Source organism: Nyctereutes procyonoides, unplaced genomic scaffold, assembly GCF_905146905.1.
Source record: "Nyctereutes procyonoides isolate TBG_1078 unplaced genomic scaffold, NYPRO_anot_genome, whole genome shotgun sequence".
NCBI lineage: Eukaryota > Metazoa > Chordata > Mammalia > Carnivora > Canidae > Nyctereutes > Nyctereutes procyonoides.
Window position 1 is genome coordinate 34,382,337 of NW_026575133.1, and position 12,621 is coordinate 34,394,957.

The following is a 12,621-nucleotide window of genomic DNA, read 5'->3' on the forward strand; positions in this document are numbered from 1 at the left end:
CTGCGCTCCCGAGGCCCACGGTCGGCCCAGGGGACCCGCCTGCAGCACTGGCCAGGGCACCTGCGGGCGTCGGGGTGGAGGGCAGGGCGGGTGAGACCCTCAGACCCGTGGGACCTGCAGCCCCCTCAGCCCCCAGGTGGTCCCCGTCCCCGCCCTGCTCTGCCCACTTCTTCCCCTGCCTCTGAAGCCCGCGGCCAATGCTGCCTTACAGGCAAGTTGGGAGGAGGCCCCGGGCCGAGGGTGTCTGCTGCCTCTGGGGGTGCGGCCGAGCTCCCTGCAGCCGCCCACACTCACCTCTGCTCGGCGGCCTCCAAACGGCCCAGGGCCTCCTCCAGGTCCACGCTGTGCTCCAGCTCCGACCTCCGCAACCGGGCCTCGGTGGTCTCCAGACGGGCCTGCAGCTGGAGAGGACGGTGGCCCACTAGCCAGCCGTCCCAGGGCCCGCCAGGGCCCCCGCACACCAAGGGGCAGCGGCCAGGCCTTCACGCGCTGACCCCGCGCCCCGTGCCTGGCTGGCTGCGGAGGGGCCCCCGGGCCGGCTCACCAGGACAGAGCAAGCCTGGGGTCGCCTGCCGAGTGAGAGTGAGCGTGGGGTCCCACCCCTCCCGCTGCCCCCCAGTTCCCCTCTGGCAGGTGGGCTTCTGCCTGGGGCAGGCCTGGGGGCGGGGGGGGTCATGGAGCTGCACCAGGCCTGCCTCAGGTCCGTGTCCTTCCTCCCCGCCTCCCTGCTGGAGCCTGAGGTGGGCAGCCTGGAGCTCCAGGAGGACGGGAGGTGCTGGGCGGCCCCCAGACCTGCACCCCGGAGCACCTGGGGGTGTCAGGGGAGGGGAACTCAGGCCCAGCCGGTGGGGGGGGGCTGGGACGCGGGAGGTCAGGAGAGCCTGCAGGCCCCAGGATGGAGACAGCCGAGGCCAGGGCAGGGGCCGGGGTGCCCACCCAGTAGATGTGCCGCACAGAGGTCACCCCCTCCTGGCCATCTGCTCGGGGGTCATGGGGGAGGCCTGCCCCTTCTGGCGCCTGCACGGGGTGGGGGGTGGGGGACGCCCTCGGGAGCCGGACATGTGCGCCGGCTGCGGGGTCTGGGAGTTCAGTTCTGACTCATGAGGCTTACTAATGTGTCCGCAGGATTTCTGGCTTCTATTCCTGCCACGGGTTCCCAACATCTCCCCACCCTGTGCTAGGAAGGCCCCCCACCCCCACGACTGGGCCGAGGCCGCAGACAGCCCGGGCCGGCGGGCGGGTGCCCCCTGGTTTCCTGGCCCTGATGGGGCCGAGGACGCCCCTCGTCGTGGTGCTGCCCCGAGGGGCTCGCCGGGGTGGGGGCAGTAGGGAGAGCGGGCGTTAGGTCTGGGGGCCGCTGGTGCCACCTCTCCCGGAAGCCCCGGACATCCCGGGGAACAGGGGGCAGGCTGGGGCCCTCGGGCCTGGGCGCTGGTCATGGTCGTGCTGCAGTGAGGGCCGCCCCTGGTTCTGCCTCGGCCGCAGCGCGGGCAGCTCAGCCCCGGGCCAGCGTGTCCTCACCTGGCGTGGGGGCAGCGGCTCTGCCTCGGAGGGCACGGAGGGCTCTGGGGACAGCGGGGCCGGGTGGGCCAGATGCCACAGGGGCGCGGGCACCCCACCCTGGGGCCGGGCATCCCGGGCTCTGGCCTGGCAGGTGTCCTCGCCTTTCTGCCTCGGTGTCCCCACCTGTACAATAGGACCCCCCCTCCCCGCCTCCACACTTCGTAGCCACATGGCCTCTTGCTGTGGCTGGAGGCGTTGGGGGTGCCCAGGGGACCAAGGATCGAGGACCCGGGGTCACAGCTATCCTCTGAAGTCACAGTCGGCCTGGCTGTCAGGGAAAGGTGGAGGCAGGGGCGGAGCCGCGGGCGGGGGCTGGTTCCTGGGCGGACCCCAAAGGTGGGGCCCTGGGGCCGAGGGCTCGGGGCTCACCAGGCTGCCCCAGCAAGCCCCCAGCAGCCAGGACACAAGGCAGTGCTCCGGCTGGGCTGGGAGACCGGGGCCTTCGTCGTGGGGGGGCCTGGACACCCGTCCTGCGCGCACCCTCCCGCCTCCAGCCTGGCTGGGGATCCAGCTGCGCGGAGGCTGAGGGGACCGTCAGGCTGCGTCCTCAGTGCCACCGTCTGACCCCTGGCCTCCCGGGCCGCCCTTCTGCTGGCCCCGCGCCCCAGGCCCCGCTTACCCGCTCGCTGGCCGTGTGGCACCTGCTGGCCAGCTCGTCCTGCTCAGCGCCCGCCTGGACCAGCAGGCTCTCCAGCCGGCACAGCTCCTGCTGCAGGAGCTCGTTCTCCTCCTGCAGGCGGGCCGAGGCGGCCAGCGGCTCCCGCACCCCTGCAGGGGGAGCTCCAGGGTCAGCCGGCACCGCCTGGGCCACCGCGCCCTGTCCCCACGGCGGGACGCGGGCAGGTCCCTGGGCTCCCTCCGCGGTCGGCCCTGACATTCCAGGAGCGTCCCCGACCCGACCCCGGGAGACCCTGGCGTGGGGTCCTGGACCTCATGCTCCAGGCCTCCCTCCCGCTCCCGGGGCCCTATGTCTCGCCCGCTTCCTTGACCCCAACACGGCCCCAAAGCAGTTAGAGTGGAGGGCGGGCGAGAGGCCTGGACACGGGGACCCCCGGCCCCCACTAGGCACCGAGACCTGCTGATGCAGGGTAACCGGTCTCATCTGAGCTGCTTTCCTGAGCGCACGGCGGGCTTCCTCCCCCTTCACACGTGCCCGGAGAGCGACAGGTCCCTCGGGAGGCCACAGACCCTTACTCTGCATGGGGGGCTCGGGACCCGCACAGGCAGTCACGGGCACAGCGGGGGCCTCGTGGCCGAGCGGCTGGGTGGCCCTGCTGCAGGGACCCAGGGGGCCTGCGTGCTACGGTCAGAGGCCCGGGCGGGGTGGGGGGGCCCTGCTCAGGGTCTGCACTTCCTCAGCATCACCCTTCGGGATTTTCACTTCTCTAACGGAAAATAAATACGGAGGAAGTCGAGACGGTCACCAATGTGTCCCACACACGAATGCCGCACTGGACAGTCCTTGCGGCCTAGTGGGATGCATGCTGCAGGGATGGATGTGTGACCCCCGGGGGGACCCCGTGGGAGGGCATGGTTCTGGGCCCGTCACCCTGCAAGATGACAGGCCAAGAGGGGCCAGCCGCCCGAGGGGTGGGGGGTGGAGAGCACTGAGGCTCGACTGCAGCTGCTGGCTCTGCGGTTCCCCTGGTGCCCCCCCCGTTGTCACCCACCACCTCCCGTCACCTTGGTGTGGCTCATCCCCCAGGCTGCCGGCCACGATCTCGCGGATTCGGGCGGGCACAGGAGTGGGCAAAGCCCGGCAGCCTTCCCCGCGAACGGTCAGCGCCCGATCCTCCCTGCTGGCCATGGGGCTCAAGACGGTGTCCTCCAGCCTCTGCAAAACAGCCATCCAGAGACACTGGGGGGTGGCAGCCGCCCCGAGCTCATGGCCTTAGTGGGGGCTGCATGCCCCCCTGCCGCAGCCAAGGGCCCCGAGAGGACTGCCTGAGGCTGTCGCCCAACGCTGCCTGGGGTCTGTGCCTGTAGAGTGGGATGGCACCCTGGGAGCTCTGCGGGGACCAGGCTGGGTGTTCACGGGGGGCCTGTCCAGGGGCACCGGGGGGCGGTGCCCTTGCTCTGCTCCATGGGACCACCCGCAGCACAGTCTCCCCACTCTCCCAGTGGGGCTGCTGGGGGGGATTGGCAACTTGCAGGGACCTAGGCCCACCCAGGCACCTCCCTTTAGGACGTGGCCGGGTGCTGGGGCCTTCATCCTGCCCAGCAGCGAGGGCATGAGAGGACGGGGCAGGACCCAAGGGAGGGGCTGTGGGAGGATGGCGAGGGCAGCCCTCCCTCCTGGCCTGACCAGAGCAGGGCCTGGCAGCAGCTGGGAAGCCCCAGGGGCCCAATACCTGGACACCAGTGTTGGGAGGCCCTGGGGATTTGGTGCACTATGAGGCGGGCAGAGCTGGGGGAGGGCGGGGGCGCCCTCCAGACCCCGGCCGGGGCAGGGCCCTTCTGCTGGGTGTAATCATGGTGCCGGCTAGGGCAAGGACCCTCGGGGCCTGTGGAGCGGCGCTTCAGTCCCGGCATGAGAGGGCTTGGGGTGACAGGGTCACCGATGCTTCCCTGGGGTCCTGGAGACAGCCTCTCCGGGGCAGCAAACTGGGTTCTCCTATCACGGTCCCCCAATCCCAAACTTCTGAAATCCATCACCGTGTGGTCAGACTCCCCTGCCTGTGGAGGGTCTAACCCCCGGGGCCCCCCAAGCCCCCTCCCAGCCCAGGATCCTGCCGAGTGACCTCTGAGCAGCCTCCTGTCCCCTCCCTCCTATGATTTCCTCTCAGCTCTCCCTGGAGGGCCCTGCACCCGGCTGTGGCCCTCGGCCCTGACTGGGGGGGCACTGGCCTCCTGGGTGTGCCCCTGCTGTGCCCGCCCCACTGCCCGCGCCCTCTCTGTTCCCTCTTCCTGAGACCCCAGCCTGGCGTCCCCATGCACACGCTGTCCCCAATTCTCCCTGGACACAAGGCATGCTCCACGCGGACCAGACAGCCGGGGGTCACCCCGAGACCTGGGCTCCGCATGGCACCCGGTAAGGCCACACTCGGATCCGCGCAGCAGCCCAGTTGCTGGACCGCCGCTGAGCAGACACCTGGGCTGACTTCCGCTGCCCCCTGGCGTGGAACCTGGTCCTGGCCCACCCGGGACCCGGCCCTTCACAAGCTGGAGCCCGACTCGGCACCCGGATGTTTGAATTTGAGAAAGCAGGGGGCCTCCGGGAGACGCCTTCACCCAGCACCCCCAGGTGACCCCCGGGGTTCCTGGGGTGGGAGCAGCCTGCCTGGGGGGAGGGGAGCCCGTGCCCCCTACGGTCTCTGGGCCCAGCGCCGGATGCCAAGACCATCAGCCTCCTCTCCTGTCCCCCCCCCAGGAAGGGCAGCCCGAGGGGGGCGGGGGCCATCGTTCACCTCCGCCCAGATTCTCACGCGGGGAAACTGAGGCTCAGCCGGGTAGGCCAGGCCCGCGCAGGGGCAATGAACTCCCTCCGCCAGGCCGCACCGACTCTGCCCTGCGCGCTCCCCCACCCTCCGCGCTCCCTCGGGCATCCCAGGCGCCACCCGCTAACGGGAAGGGCAGCAGCGGCACAAACTTGACTCATTCCTAACATTTACAGAGGGTCACTTATTAGCCGAGACGTCCCAGGAGGCGCTGGGGGCGTAATGGGTTCCAGCTGTGGCCGGGTGCCTGCGATGGGCCGCGGCCCAGCTGGAGCCGAGGGGGCGCGGCGGGGGGCACGGGGGGGGGGGGACGGGGGCGGTGTCGAGGGCAGGGGCGGGAGAGCGGGGCGGGGGGGGGGAGGGGGAAGGGGGAGAGGCCTGGGGCCGGGGCAGGGGCAGGGTGGGGAGGGAGGGGCAGGAGGGGCAGGCCCTGGAGGGGAGGGGGTGGGGGGAGAGGCCTGGGGCAGGGGCAGGGGCAGGGTGGGGAGGGAGGGGCAGGAGGGGCAGGCCTGGGAGGGGGAGGGGGAGGGGTAGAGGCCTGGGGCAGGGGCAGGGTGGGGAGGGAGGGGCAGGAGGGGCAGGCCCTGGAGGGGAGGGGGAGGGGGGAGAGGCCTGGGGCAGGGGCAGGGGCAGGGGCAGGGTGGGGAGGGAGGGGCAGGAGGGGCAGGCCCTGGAGGGGAGGGGGAGGGGTAGAGGCCTGGGGCAGGGGCAGGGGCAGGGTGGGGAGGGAGGGGCAGGAAGGGCAGGCCCCGGAGGGGAGGGGCAGGGGCCAGGAGGGGAGGGGGAGAGGCCTGGGGCGGGGGCGGGGCCTGGAGGGGAGGGCCGAGCCGAGAGGAAGGGCGGGGCTGAGCCGAGAGGGGCGGGTCCTGGATGGGGCGGGGCCGAGCATGGAGGGACGGGGCCTGGAAGGGTGGGGCCGAGCTGGGAGGGGAGGGGCCTGGGGGCGGGGCCGAGCTGGAGGGGCGGGGCCTGGATGGGGCAGGGCCTGTAAGGGCGGGGCCGAGTCTGGAGGGGCCGTGCCTGTAAGGGCGGGGCTGAGCCGGGAGGGCGGGGCCTGGAAGGGCGGGGCCGAGCCGGGAGGGCGGGGCCAGGAGCGGCGGGTGGGGGTCGGGGCGCACCCCGGGGGGAGCGGAGCGTGGCCCGCGCAGGCCGAGGTCCCCGGAGGAGGCTCGGGCTGGGTCCCGTCCTGCCACGACCTGGGCGCCGCCTGACCCGGGGCCTCCTGTGTGAGATGGGAGGGGGCATCCCGGAGCCCTGGCCGTGGCCTTGCAGGTCCGAGCCCACTCACGCGGGGCGACCTCCCAACCTGCCCTTGCGGCGACCCCCGAGTGGCTCCCCAGGACGTGCGGGCGGCCCGGGCCGGGGCTGGGGAGGCAGCCTGCGACGGGCGCAGAGGATGGGCCTAGGGGAGCCTGGCGCCTTCCCGGAGGAGGATGCGGCTGCCCGCACCCTTGGGTGGCCCCGGTCCCGTGAGCCCAGTGGCAGCCTCCGAGCCAAGCTCCCACAGTGCCGCCGTGTGGCTGCCGGTGGCCCCGCAGGGCGCGCCCCGGGGATGGCTTAGCACACTTGCTGCACACTTGTCCCGAGAGGGCAGGTTTCCCCTGCACCCCATGGGTGACGAGGCTCACCCAGGCTCGGGCGCTCAGGAGAGGCACGACCCACCCGCCCGTGGGCCCCCGCGCCTCCCCAGGGCACGCTGGCCTCAGGTGCCCTCCCCGGTGAGGCAGGCACTTCCCGGAGCCCAGGCAGGTGGCAGGGGACAGAGAGCCCGGCCCCCACCTCCGGCCTCTGCGCCCAGCCTCCTGCATCCTCCGCGGAGGCCGGCCGCCGCCAGGAGCGGGCACAGCTCGGAGAACACATCCGAGGCCCGGGCCGCAGCCAAGTCCGGCTACCGGATGTCCACTGGCCACTTTTCCGTGGCGTGGGCCGCCGCACGGAGGGTGCAGGCCGGGCGGGGGGTGCCTGCCAGGCTCCGCGTCCTCAGGAAAGAGCTTCTCTGTGTCGGGGTAACACCTGGCCCTACGTGCTGCGCCTGGGCGCTGCCCGGTGTAGGTTTCTGTGCGTTTGTGAGCCTCGGGGGCCCTGGGAGTCCCCCCACCCCAGGAGCAGGGTCATGCTTCCTACGGGTGGCAATGCGGTCCTCACCTCATAATGGGTGGGAGATCCCGGCCAGGCACTGACCGCATGTTTGGGAGCAAGGGGCACAAGTGGTCACTCGTCTCTGTGCCCCCGCCCGAGCCCCCAGCATGGTCAGCGCTTGGCGCAGGTCACTATGGGAACGACGGGAAACCTAGCCTAATGCGGAAATCAGTGGGGGGCCTGTTGACCATGCTTGCTCCTGTGTCCCCAGGGCCGCACAGACTTCCTAGAGCAGGGCCAGGCGAGGTGGCCTCGAAGGATGAGGAGTCCCACAGCCAGAGGGGGCACAGGTCAGGTGTCCAGGCGGGGGCAACAGTGGCAGCGGGGTGGGTCGTCGGTCCATGTGGGGCTGGGGGAGGAGGGCGCAGGGAAGGCGGGGAGCAAGGCAGGAGAGGACAGGGCGAGGGCCTTGATCGCCTGCCCCCTTGACGGCTGTGCAGCCACGGTCCCCTCGGACCCCGGGGTGGCGGCGGGGCGAGCGAGGTTCTGAATGAGGAGGGGGTGGGGGCCACCTGATTAGCGCGGCTGCTCCGTCTGACCAGGTGTGGTGTGACCTTGGCCGCGGCAAGGCACGCGGGGGGAAGGTTCGGAGATGGGCTGGCGCCGCTGTCCCTGGCTTGCGTGGGAACGGCATAGGGCTCGGGCCTCGGCAAGTGACCGCGGCGTGACGATGCCCTCAGACCACCCCAGCTCCTGTCCCGTGGGGGGGGCCCTGCAGGTTCTGGCCCCGGGGACCTGTCTCACGCCCTGATACAGACGAGGATACTGAGGCACAGTCGGTGACAGAGCCGGCTCCGGAACTGGGGCACCTCGCTGCCCTCCCTGCTGCTCGGGGTCTGTGCCCACGCCCTGCCCTCCTCCCCCGGGACCTCCCCTGTCCCCCCCCTCCACTCTCAGGACCCCCCACCCTGGCAAGGCATTTAATCTCTTTGGTGACAGAGATTCCAGCACAAGGCCTTCCCTTCTCCTGGGGGACCTCCCGGGGCACGCGCAAAGGCAGCGATGGGGGATTGGCCTCCAGGAGGGGCCCCCCGGAGGAGGAGCTGATGGTGGCCATGGGCTCCCTGCAGCTACCATTTACAGAGCGACAACAGCGGCTCACGTCAAGTGTCCAGGAGCAAGTGTAATAACTGAGCACACGCAAGACCTGTTCATTGACAACCGCGCGGAGCGAAGTTTAAAAACAGAACAGGGATCCCTGGGTGGCGCAGCGGTTTGGCGCCTGCCTTTGGCCCGGGGCGCGATCCTGGAGACCAGGGATCGAGTCCCACATCGGGCTCCCGGTGCATGGAGCCTGCTTCTCCCTCTGCCTGTGTCTCTGCCTCTCTCTCTCTGTGTGACTATCATAAAAAAAAAAAACAAAACAAACAAAAAACACACAGAACAAGCGCTTCCTCAAAGACGTTGCTTGTGTCCACGAAATAGAAGAGACCCCACGTCCCAGAGATGGCCGCTCTCCTCGCCTTACCCACATCCCGTGAAATCCCAGTCCAACCCAACCCGGCGGAGTTTTCCTTTCGTAGAGATTGAAAACTGATTCTAAAATCCATTTGTAAATGGAGAGTCAGAAGGATGAAGGTGACCATGAAGAATAAAGCTGGAGGGCGGGCATAGGCTCGCGGGGGGCCGCGTCCCGGGCCTGCGGCGGCTCAGCCAGCGAGGTGCTGGGGTACGGGCCCGGGGCCAGCGGGGGGCCTGGACTCTGGGGAGTGTACCTGTGTCCCCGCACACGCAGGCACCGTGCACAGGCGTGCACACACCCTGCTGCGTGACAAAAGGGCTTTTCAATGCGGGAGTGGGGGGAGGGCCACTGGGTATTCAGATCAAGAAACAAGAAAGTTTTTAGTTTCAAATATTTTCTGAATATTGATTGATTGGTTGGTTTTAGGGGGTGAGGGGCAGAGGGCTAAGGAGAGGGAGTCCCAAGTGGACTCTGCGCTGAGCGCCCGACAGGGAGCTCCCCGTGGGTCTCGATCCCACGACCCTGAGATCACCACCTGGGCTGAAACCAAGAGTTGGGCGCTTCCCTGACCGCCCGCCCTCCCCCCAGGCGCCCCAAACAAGAAAGCCTTTAAAATAAATGTAGAGGAACGTGTTCGTGACTCCGGAGTAGGCTAAGCGTGTTTCTCAGCACGCAAGGATCGCTGACGTAAGAGAGAAAAGAATCGATCAGTTGTGCTTTAGGAGAATCATGAGCTTCTGTGCGTCAAGAGATGCCACTGCAGGAGCGGGAGGGCCGCTCGCGGCAGATCCTGGCGGGGCGTTCACCCAGCAAGGCACTCGCTTCCGGTGACCCAAGTTCCTATTAATGCTTCGATAACAGAAAATGGACATTTGAGAGCAGACGCTTCACAGAGAGGGTAGATGGGAGGGCCCCATAAAGACACTGAAATGTAGGGGCGCCTGCGCGGCTCAGTCGGGTGAGCGTCTGACTCCCGTGTCGGCTCGGGTCGTGACCTCGGGGCCGTGGGATCGGGCTCTGCATCGGGCTCTGTGCGCAGCGCGGAGTCCGCTTGAGACTCTCTCTCCCTCTCCCCCCGCCCCGCCCCTCGCTCGTGCACGAGTGCACGCTCTCCCTCAGATAAGTGAGTCAGATCTTTAAAAAATGCCGGAATGCCATATGGTCACCAGGTAAATAAGTGGCGGATCCCGACGCAGCCCCGCGGTGTGCCCACCGGCAGCTACACAGGCGGCCTCGCCCCCGTGGTCGTGCCCTTCGGGAAGCGCTCAGCGGCATCGGCCCAGGCCCGGCACACGCGAACCCACAGCCCGGCCTTTCCATGTGGGCGCAGGCCCCCGACAGAAGTGGATTTATGGGGCCCCCACGGATCCGGGCCGAGTGCTCGTGGGTGGCGTCACGCGGGGCCGTGGGGGAGACTCTGCAAATGGCCATTAGTACAACAGATAGAGAGCGAGGGATGTGCACACGGTGCACCCCTGCGCCGCGGCGGAGCGAGCAAGAGGCCACCGCGGGCTGCCTCCCGGGGGCATTGCACGGGCGGAGCCATGCTCAGGGAGTTGTGCACGCGTGCACACGGGCACACGCCGTGCACTCACACACACGGGCACACGCCGTGCACTCACACACACGGGCACACGCCGTGCACACACTGTACACGCGCACACACGAATGTATCTTTAGGAACAGGCAAGACCCACCTATGTCGGGGGGCGGCTTCTGGCATTCTGAGACGTGGTGCCAGCCGCTCGGTTACGCTGCACACTTAGGGTGTTCTGCGTGTTTCTGGACACGCCTGCAATAACACTTCAACCCAAAGGGGAAAATAAATCACTGATTCTTTTTTTTTTTTGTCTCAGAGGCCAGTTCTTTGACTGTGGGATCGACTCCTTCCCCCACCCTTTGTGGGCAATGTCTTTCCATCCGCTCTCCGATCTACCGCTGCCCCACCCGGGGCTGCCCCCGCCCTCATGAAGCCCCTCCACCCACCGACCTGCATATCCCTTTATTCGTCCATCCTCGGATTCTACACTTCTGCGAACTGCAGCTTGTGGACCACATCCGGCCTGCCGCGTGTTCGTAAATAAGGTTTTGTTGGAGAATAATCATACCCATTTGTTTCCGTGTTGTCCACGGCTGCCTTCGTGCTGCAGCAACAGAGTGGAGTGGTTGCTACAGAGACTTCACGGTTTGCAGAGCCCGGAATATTAATTATCGGCCCTTTCCAGAAAAAGTTCGCCAACCTTCACTGTCTTCCATCTGTCCACTCGTCCCATCGTATCATGCCCCGTGCCACATCAAGACATCCCGTCCAGCCCAGCCCATCCCATTCCATCCTTCCCATCTGATCCAACCCAACCCAACCCAACCCAACCCACCTCATCCTCTGTCATGTCCCTAACACATTCCTCCAGCAAGCCTTCCTTCTTCCTTACGTATCAGTGATTTTTCTCTCTTTTGGACCATTCTTAGAGGACCAAACTGTTTAAATTTATATCCCTCTCTAAAGAAAAAAGGCGTTGCTCCTTCCTGTGCCTTGAGGTATCCTTGGAGTCAAGGTCTCCCACGACCTCCATGTTGCTAAGCCCAGTGGTCCAGGGTCTCCCTCTTCCTTGATGTGTTGGCAGCATTTGGGTCACCATCTCCCCCTGAAACACTCGCGTCCTGACGCCACCCGTCTCAGCTGTTCTCACCTCACTGGCCACCCGTCTTGGTCTCCTTGGCTGGTTCCTTCTTGCCTCTCCCATCTCGAAGTGTGGGCGTGCTCCATCTCCTCTTTCTGTGCACACTCACCCGGTTACCCACACGCCCACAACTCCAAATGTCTATTTCCAGCGTGGAGCTCCCCGCCGAGGCCAGGCCACATGCCCACTCACCTTCCTGCCTCCCTGTGGGTGCTAATGGGCTTTTCTGCTCTAAGACATTCCAAACAAAACCTCTGAGCACAATATTGGCAAATGAGGCGTAGAAAAACGATTTACAGGGCAGCCCCGGTGGCTCAGCGGTTTAGCGCCGCCTGCAGCCCGGGGCGTGATCCTGGAGACCCCGGATCGAGTCCCGCGTCGGGCTCCCTGCATGGAGCCTGCTTCTCCCTCTGCCTGTGTCTCTGCCTCTCTCTCTCTCTCTGTGTGTGTCTCTCATGAATAAATAAATAAAATAAAAATCTTAAAAAAGAAAAGAAAAACGATTTACAAATCTCTGTATGTCTAGAAATTAGGCTATTTATACCTCTGGATAGCCCATGGATAAAATCACAATGGAAATTAGGAAACAGTTTGAACTGGACACAAATGAGAATTATTATAACAAAATTTTTGTATTTGAGAGGGGGGGGGTAAGCGGGCACGCACATGTGCCGAGGGAGAGATGGGAAGAGGGAGAGAGAATCTGAGGCAGACTCTGCACCGAGCCCGACTCGATCCCACGACGGCAAGATCACATCCCGAGCTGAAACCAGGAGTCGGACACTCAACCGATGGAGACACCCAGATGTCGCGTTAAAAAAATTTTTTTTTTTGTAAAGGAAGTCTGTAAATGAATGAGCTAAGCACACATCTTGAAAGATTAGGTGAGCAACAACCCCAAAGAACTGAGAAGCAAAGGAATAATAAATATATACGTTAAGGAAACAGAAGATAAAAACACCGTAAAGAGGATCAACAAGGGCCGAAATCAAAGAAACAGGGGCACGGCTTCGGGGTGACCCGCACCTCTCCGCGTGCCCGGACGCCCCCGAGTGGCACACCGACGCCCCGGTGTCCCGCCCCCCAACCCCAGGGCCAGCGGCCACCCTGCTTCGGATCCTCAGCCGAACGGCAGCAAGAAGATGTCGGGAACAACTTTCGCCCGGAAATTTGAAAATTTAGATATCGCGGACAAATTCCTGGGAAATTATCATTAATCGAAACCTACCCCCGAAACAGCCTGGCACATCCGGTAGCTCTTATCTTAAGGGGCCGAGACCCGGATCGGCTCCCTGCCGACTGGCCCCCGAGCCAGGGCTGTCCCGCGGGAGCGCGTCTG

General features: G+C 66.3%; 1 protein-coding gene across 1 annotated transcript in view; it reads right to left on the reverse strand.

Moving 5' to 3' along the window:
* Positions 1-12,589, reverse strand: part of CROCC2 (ciliary rootlet coiled-coil, rootletin family member 2) — a 50,943-nt gene extending 38,354 nt beyond the window's left edge. The window contains exons 1-4 of the mRNA XM_055345771.1: positions 12,511-12,589; positions 3,247-3,397; positions 2,183-2,343; positions 295-401 (exon numbers count right to left, since the gene is read on the reverse strand). Of these exons, the coding sequence (XP_055201746.1) occupies positions 295-401; positions 2,183-2,343; positions 3,247-3,397; positions 12,511-12,531 (440 nt within the window). The 5' untranslated portion in view covers positions 12,532-12,589. The remainder of the gene's footprint in view (positions 1-294; positions 402-2,182; positions 2,344-3,246; positions 3,398-12,510) is intronic.
* Between the last annotated feature and the right edge of the window lie 32 nt (positions 12,590-12,621).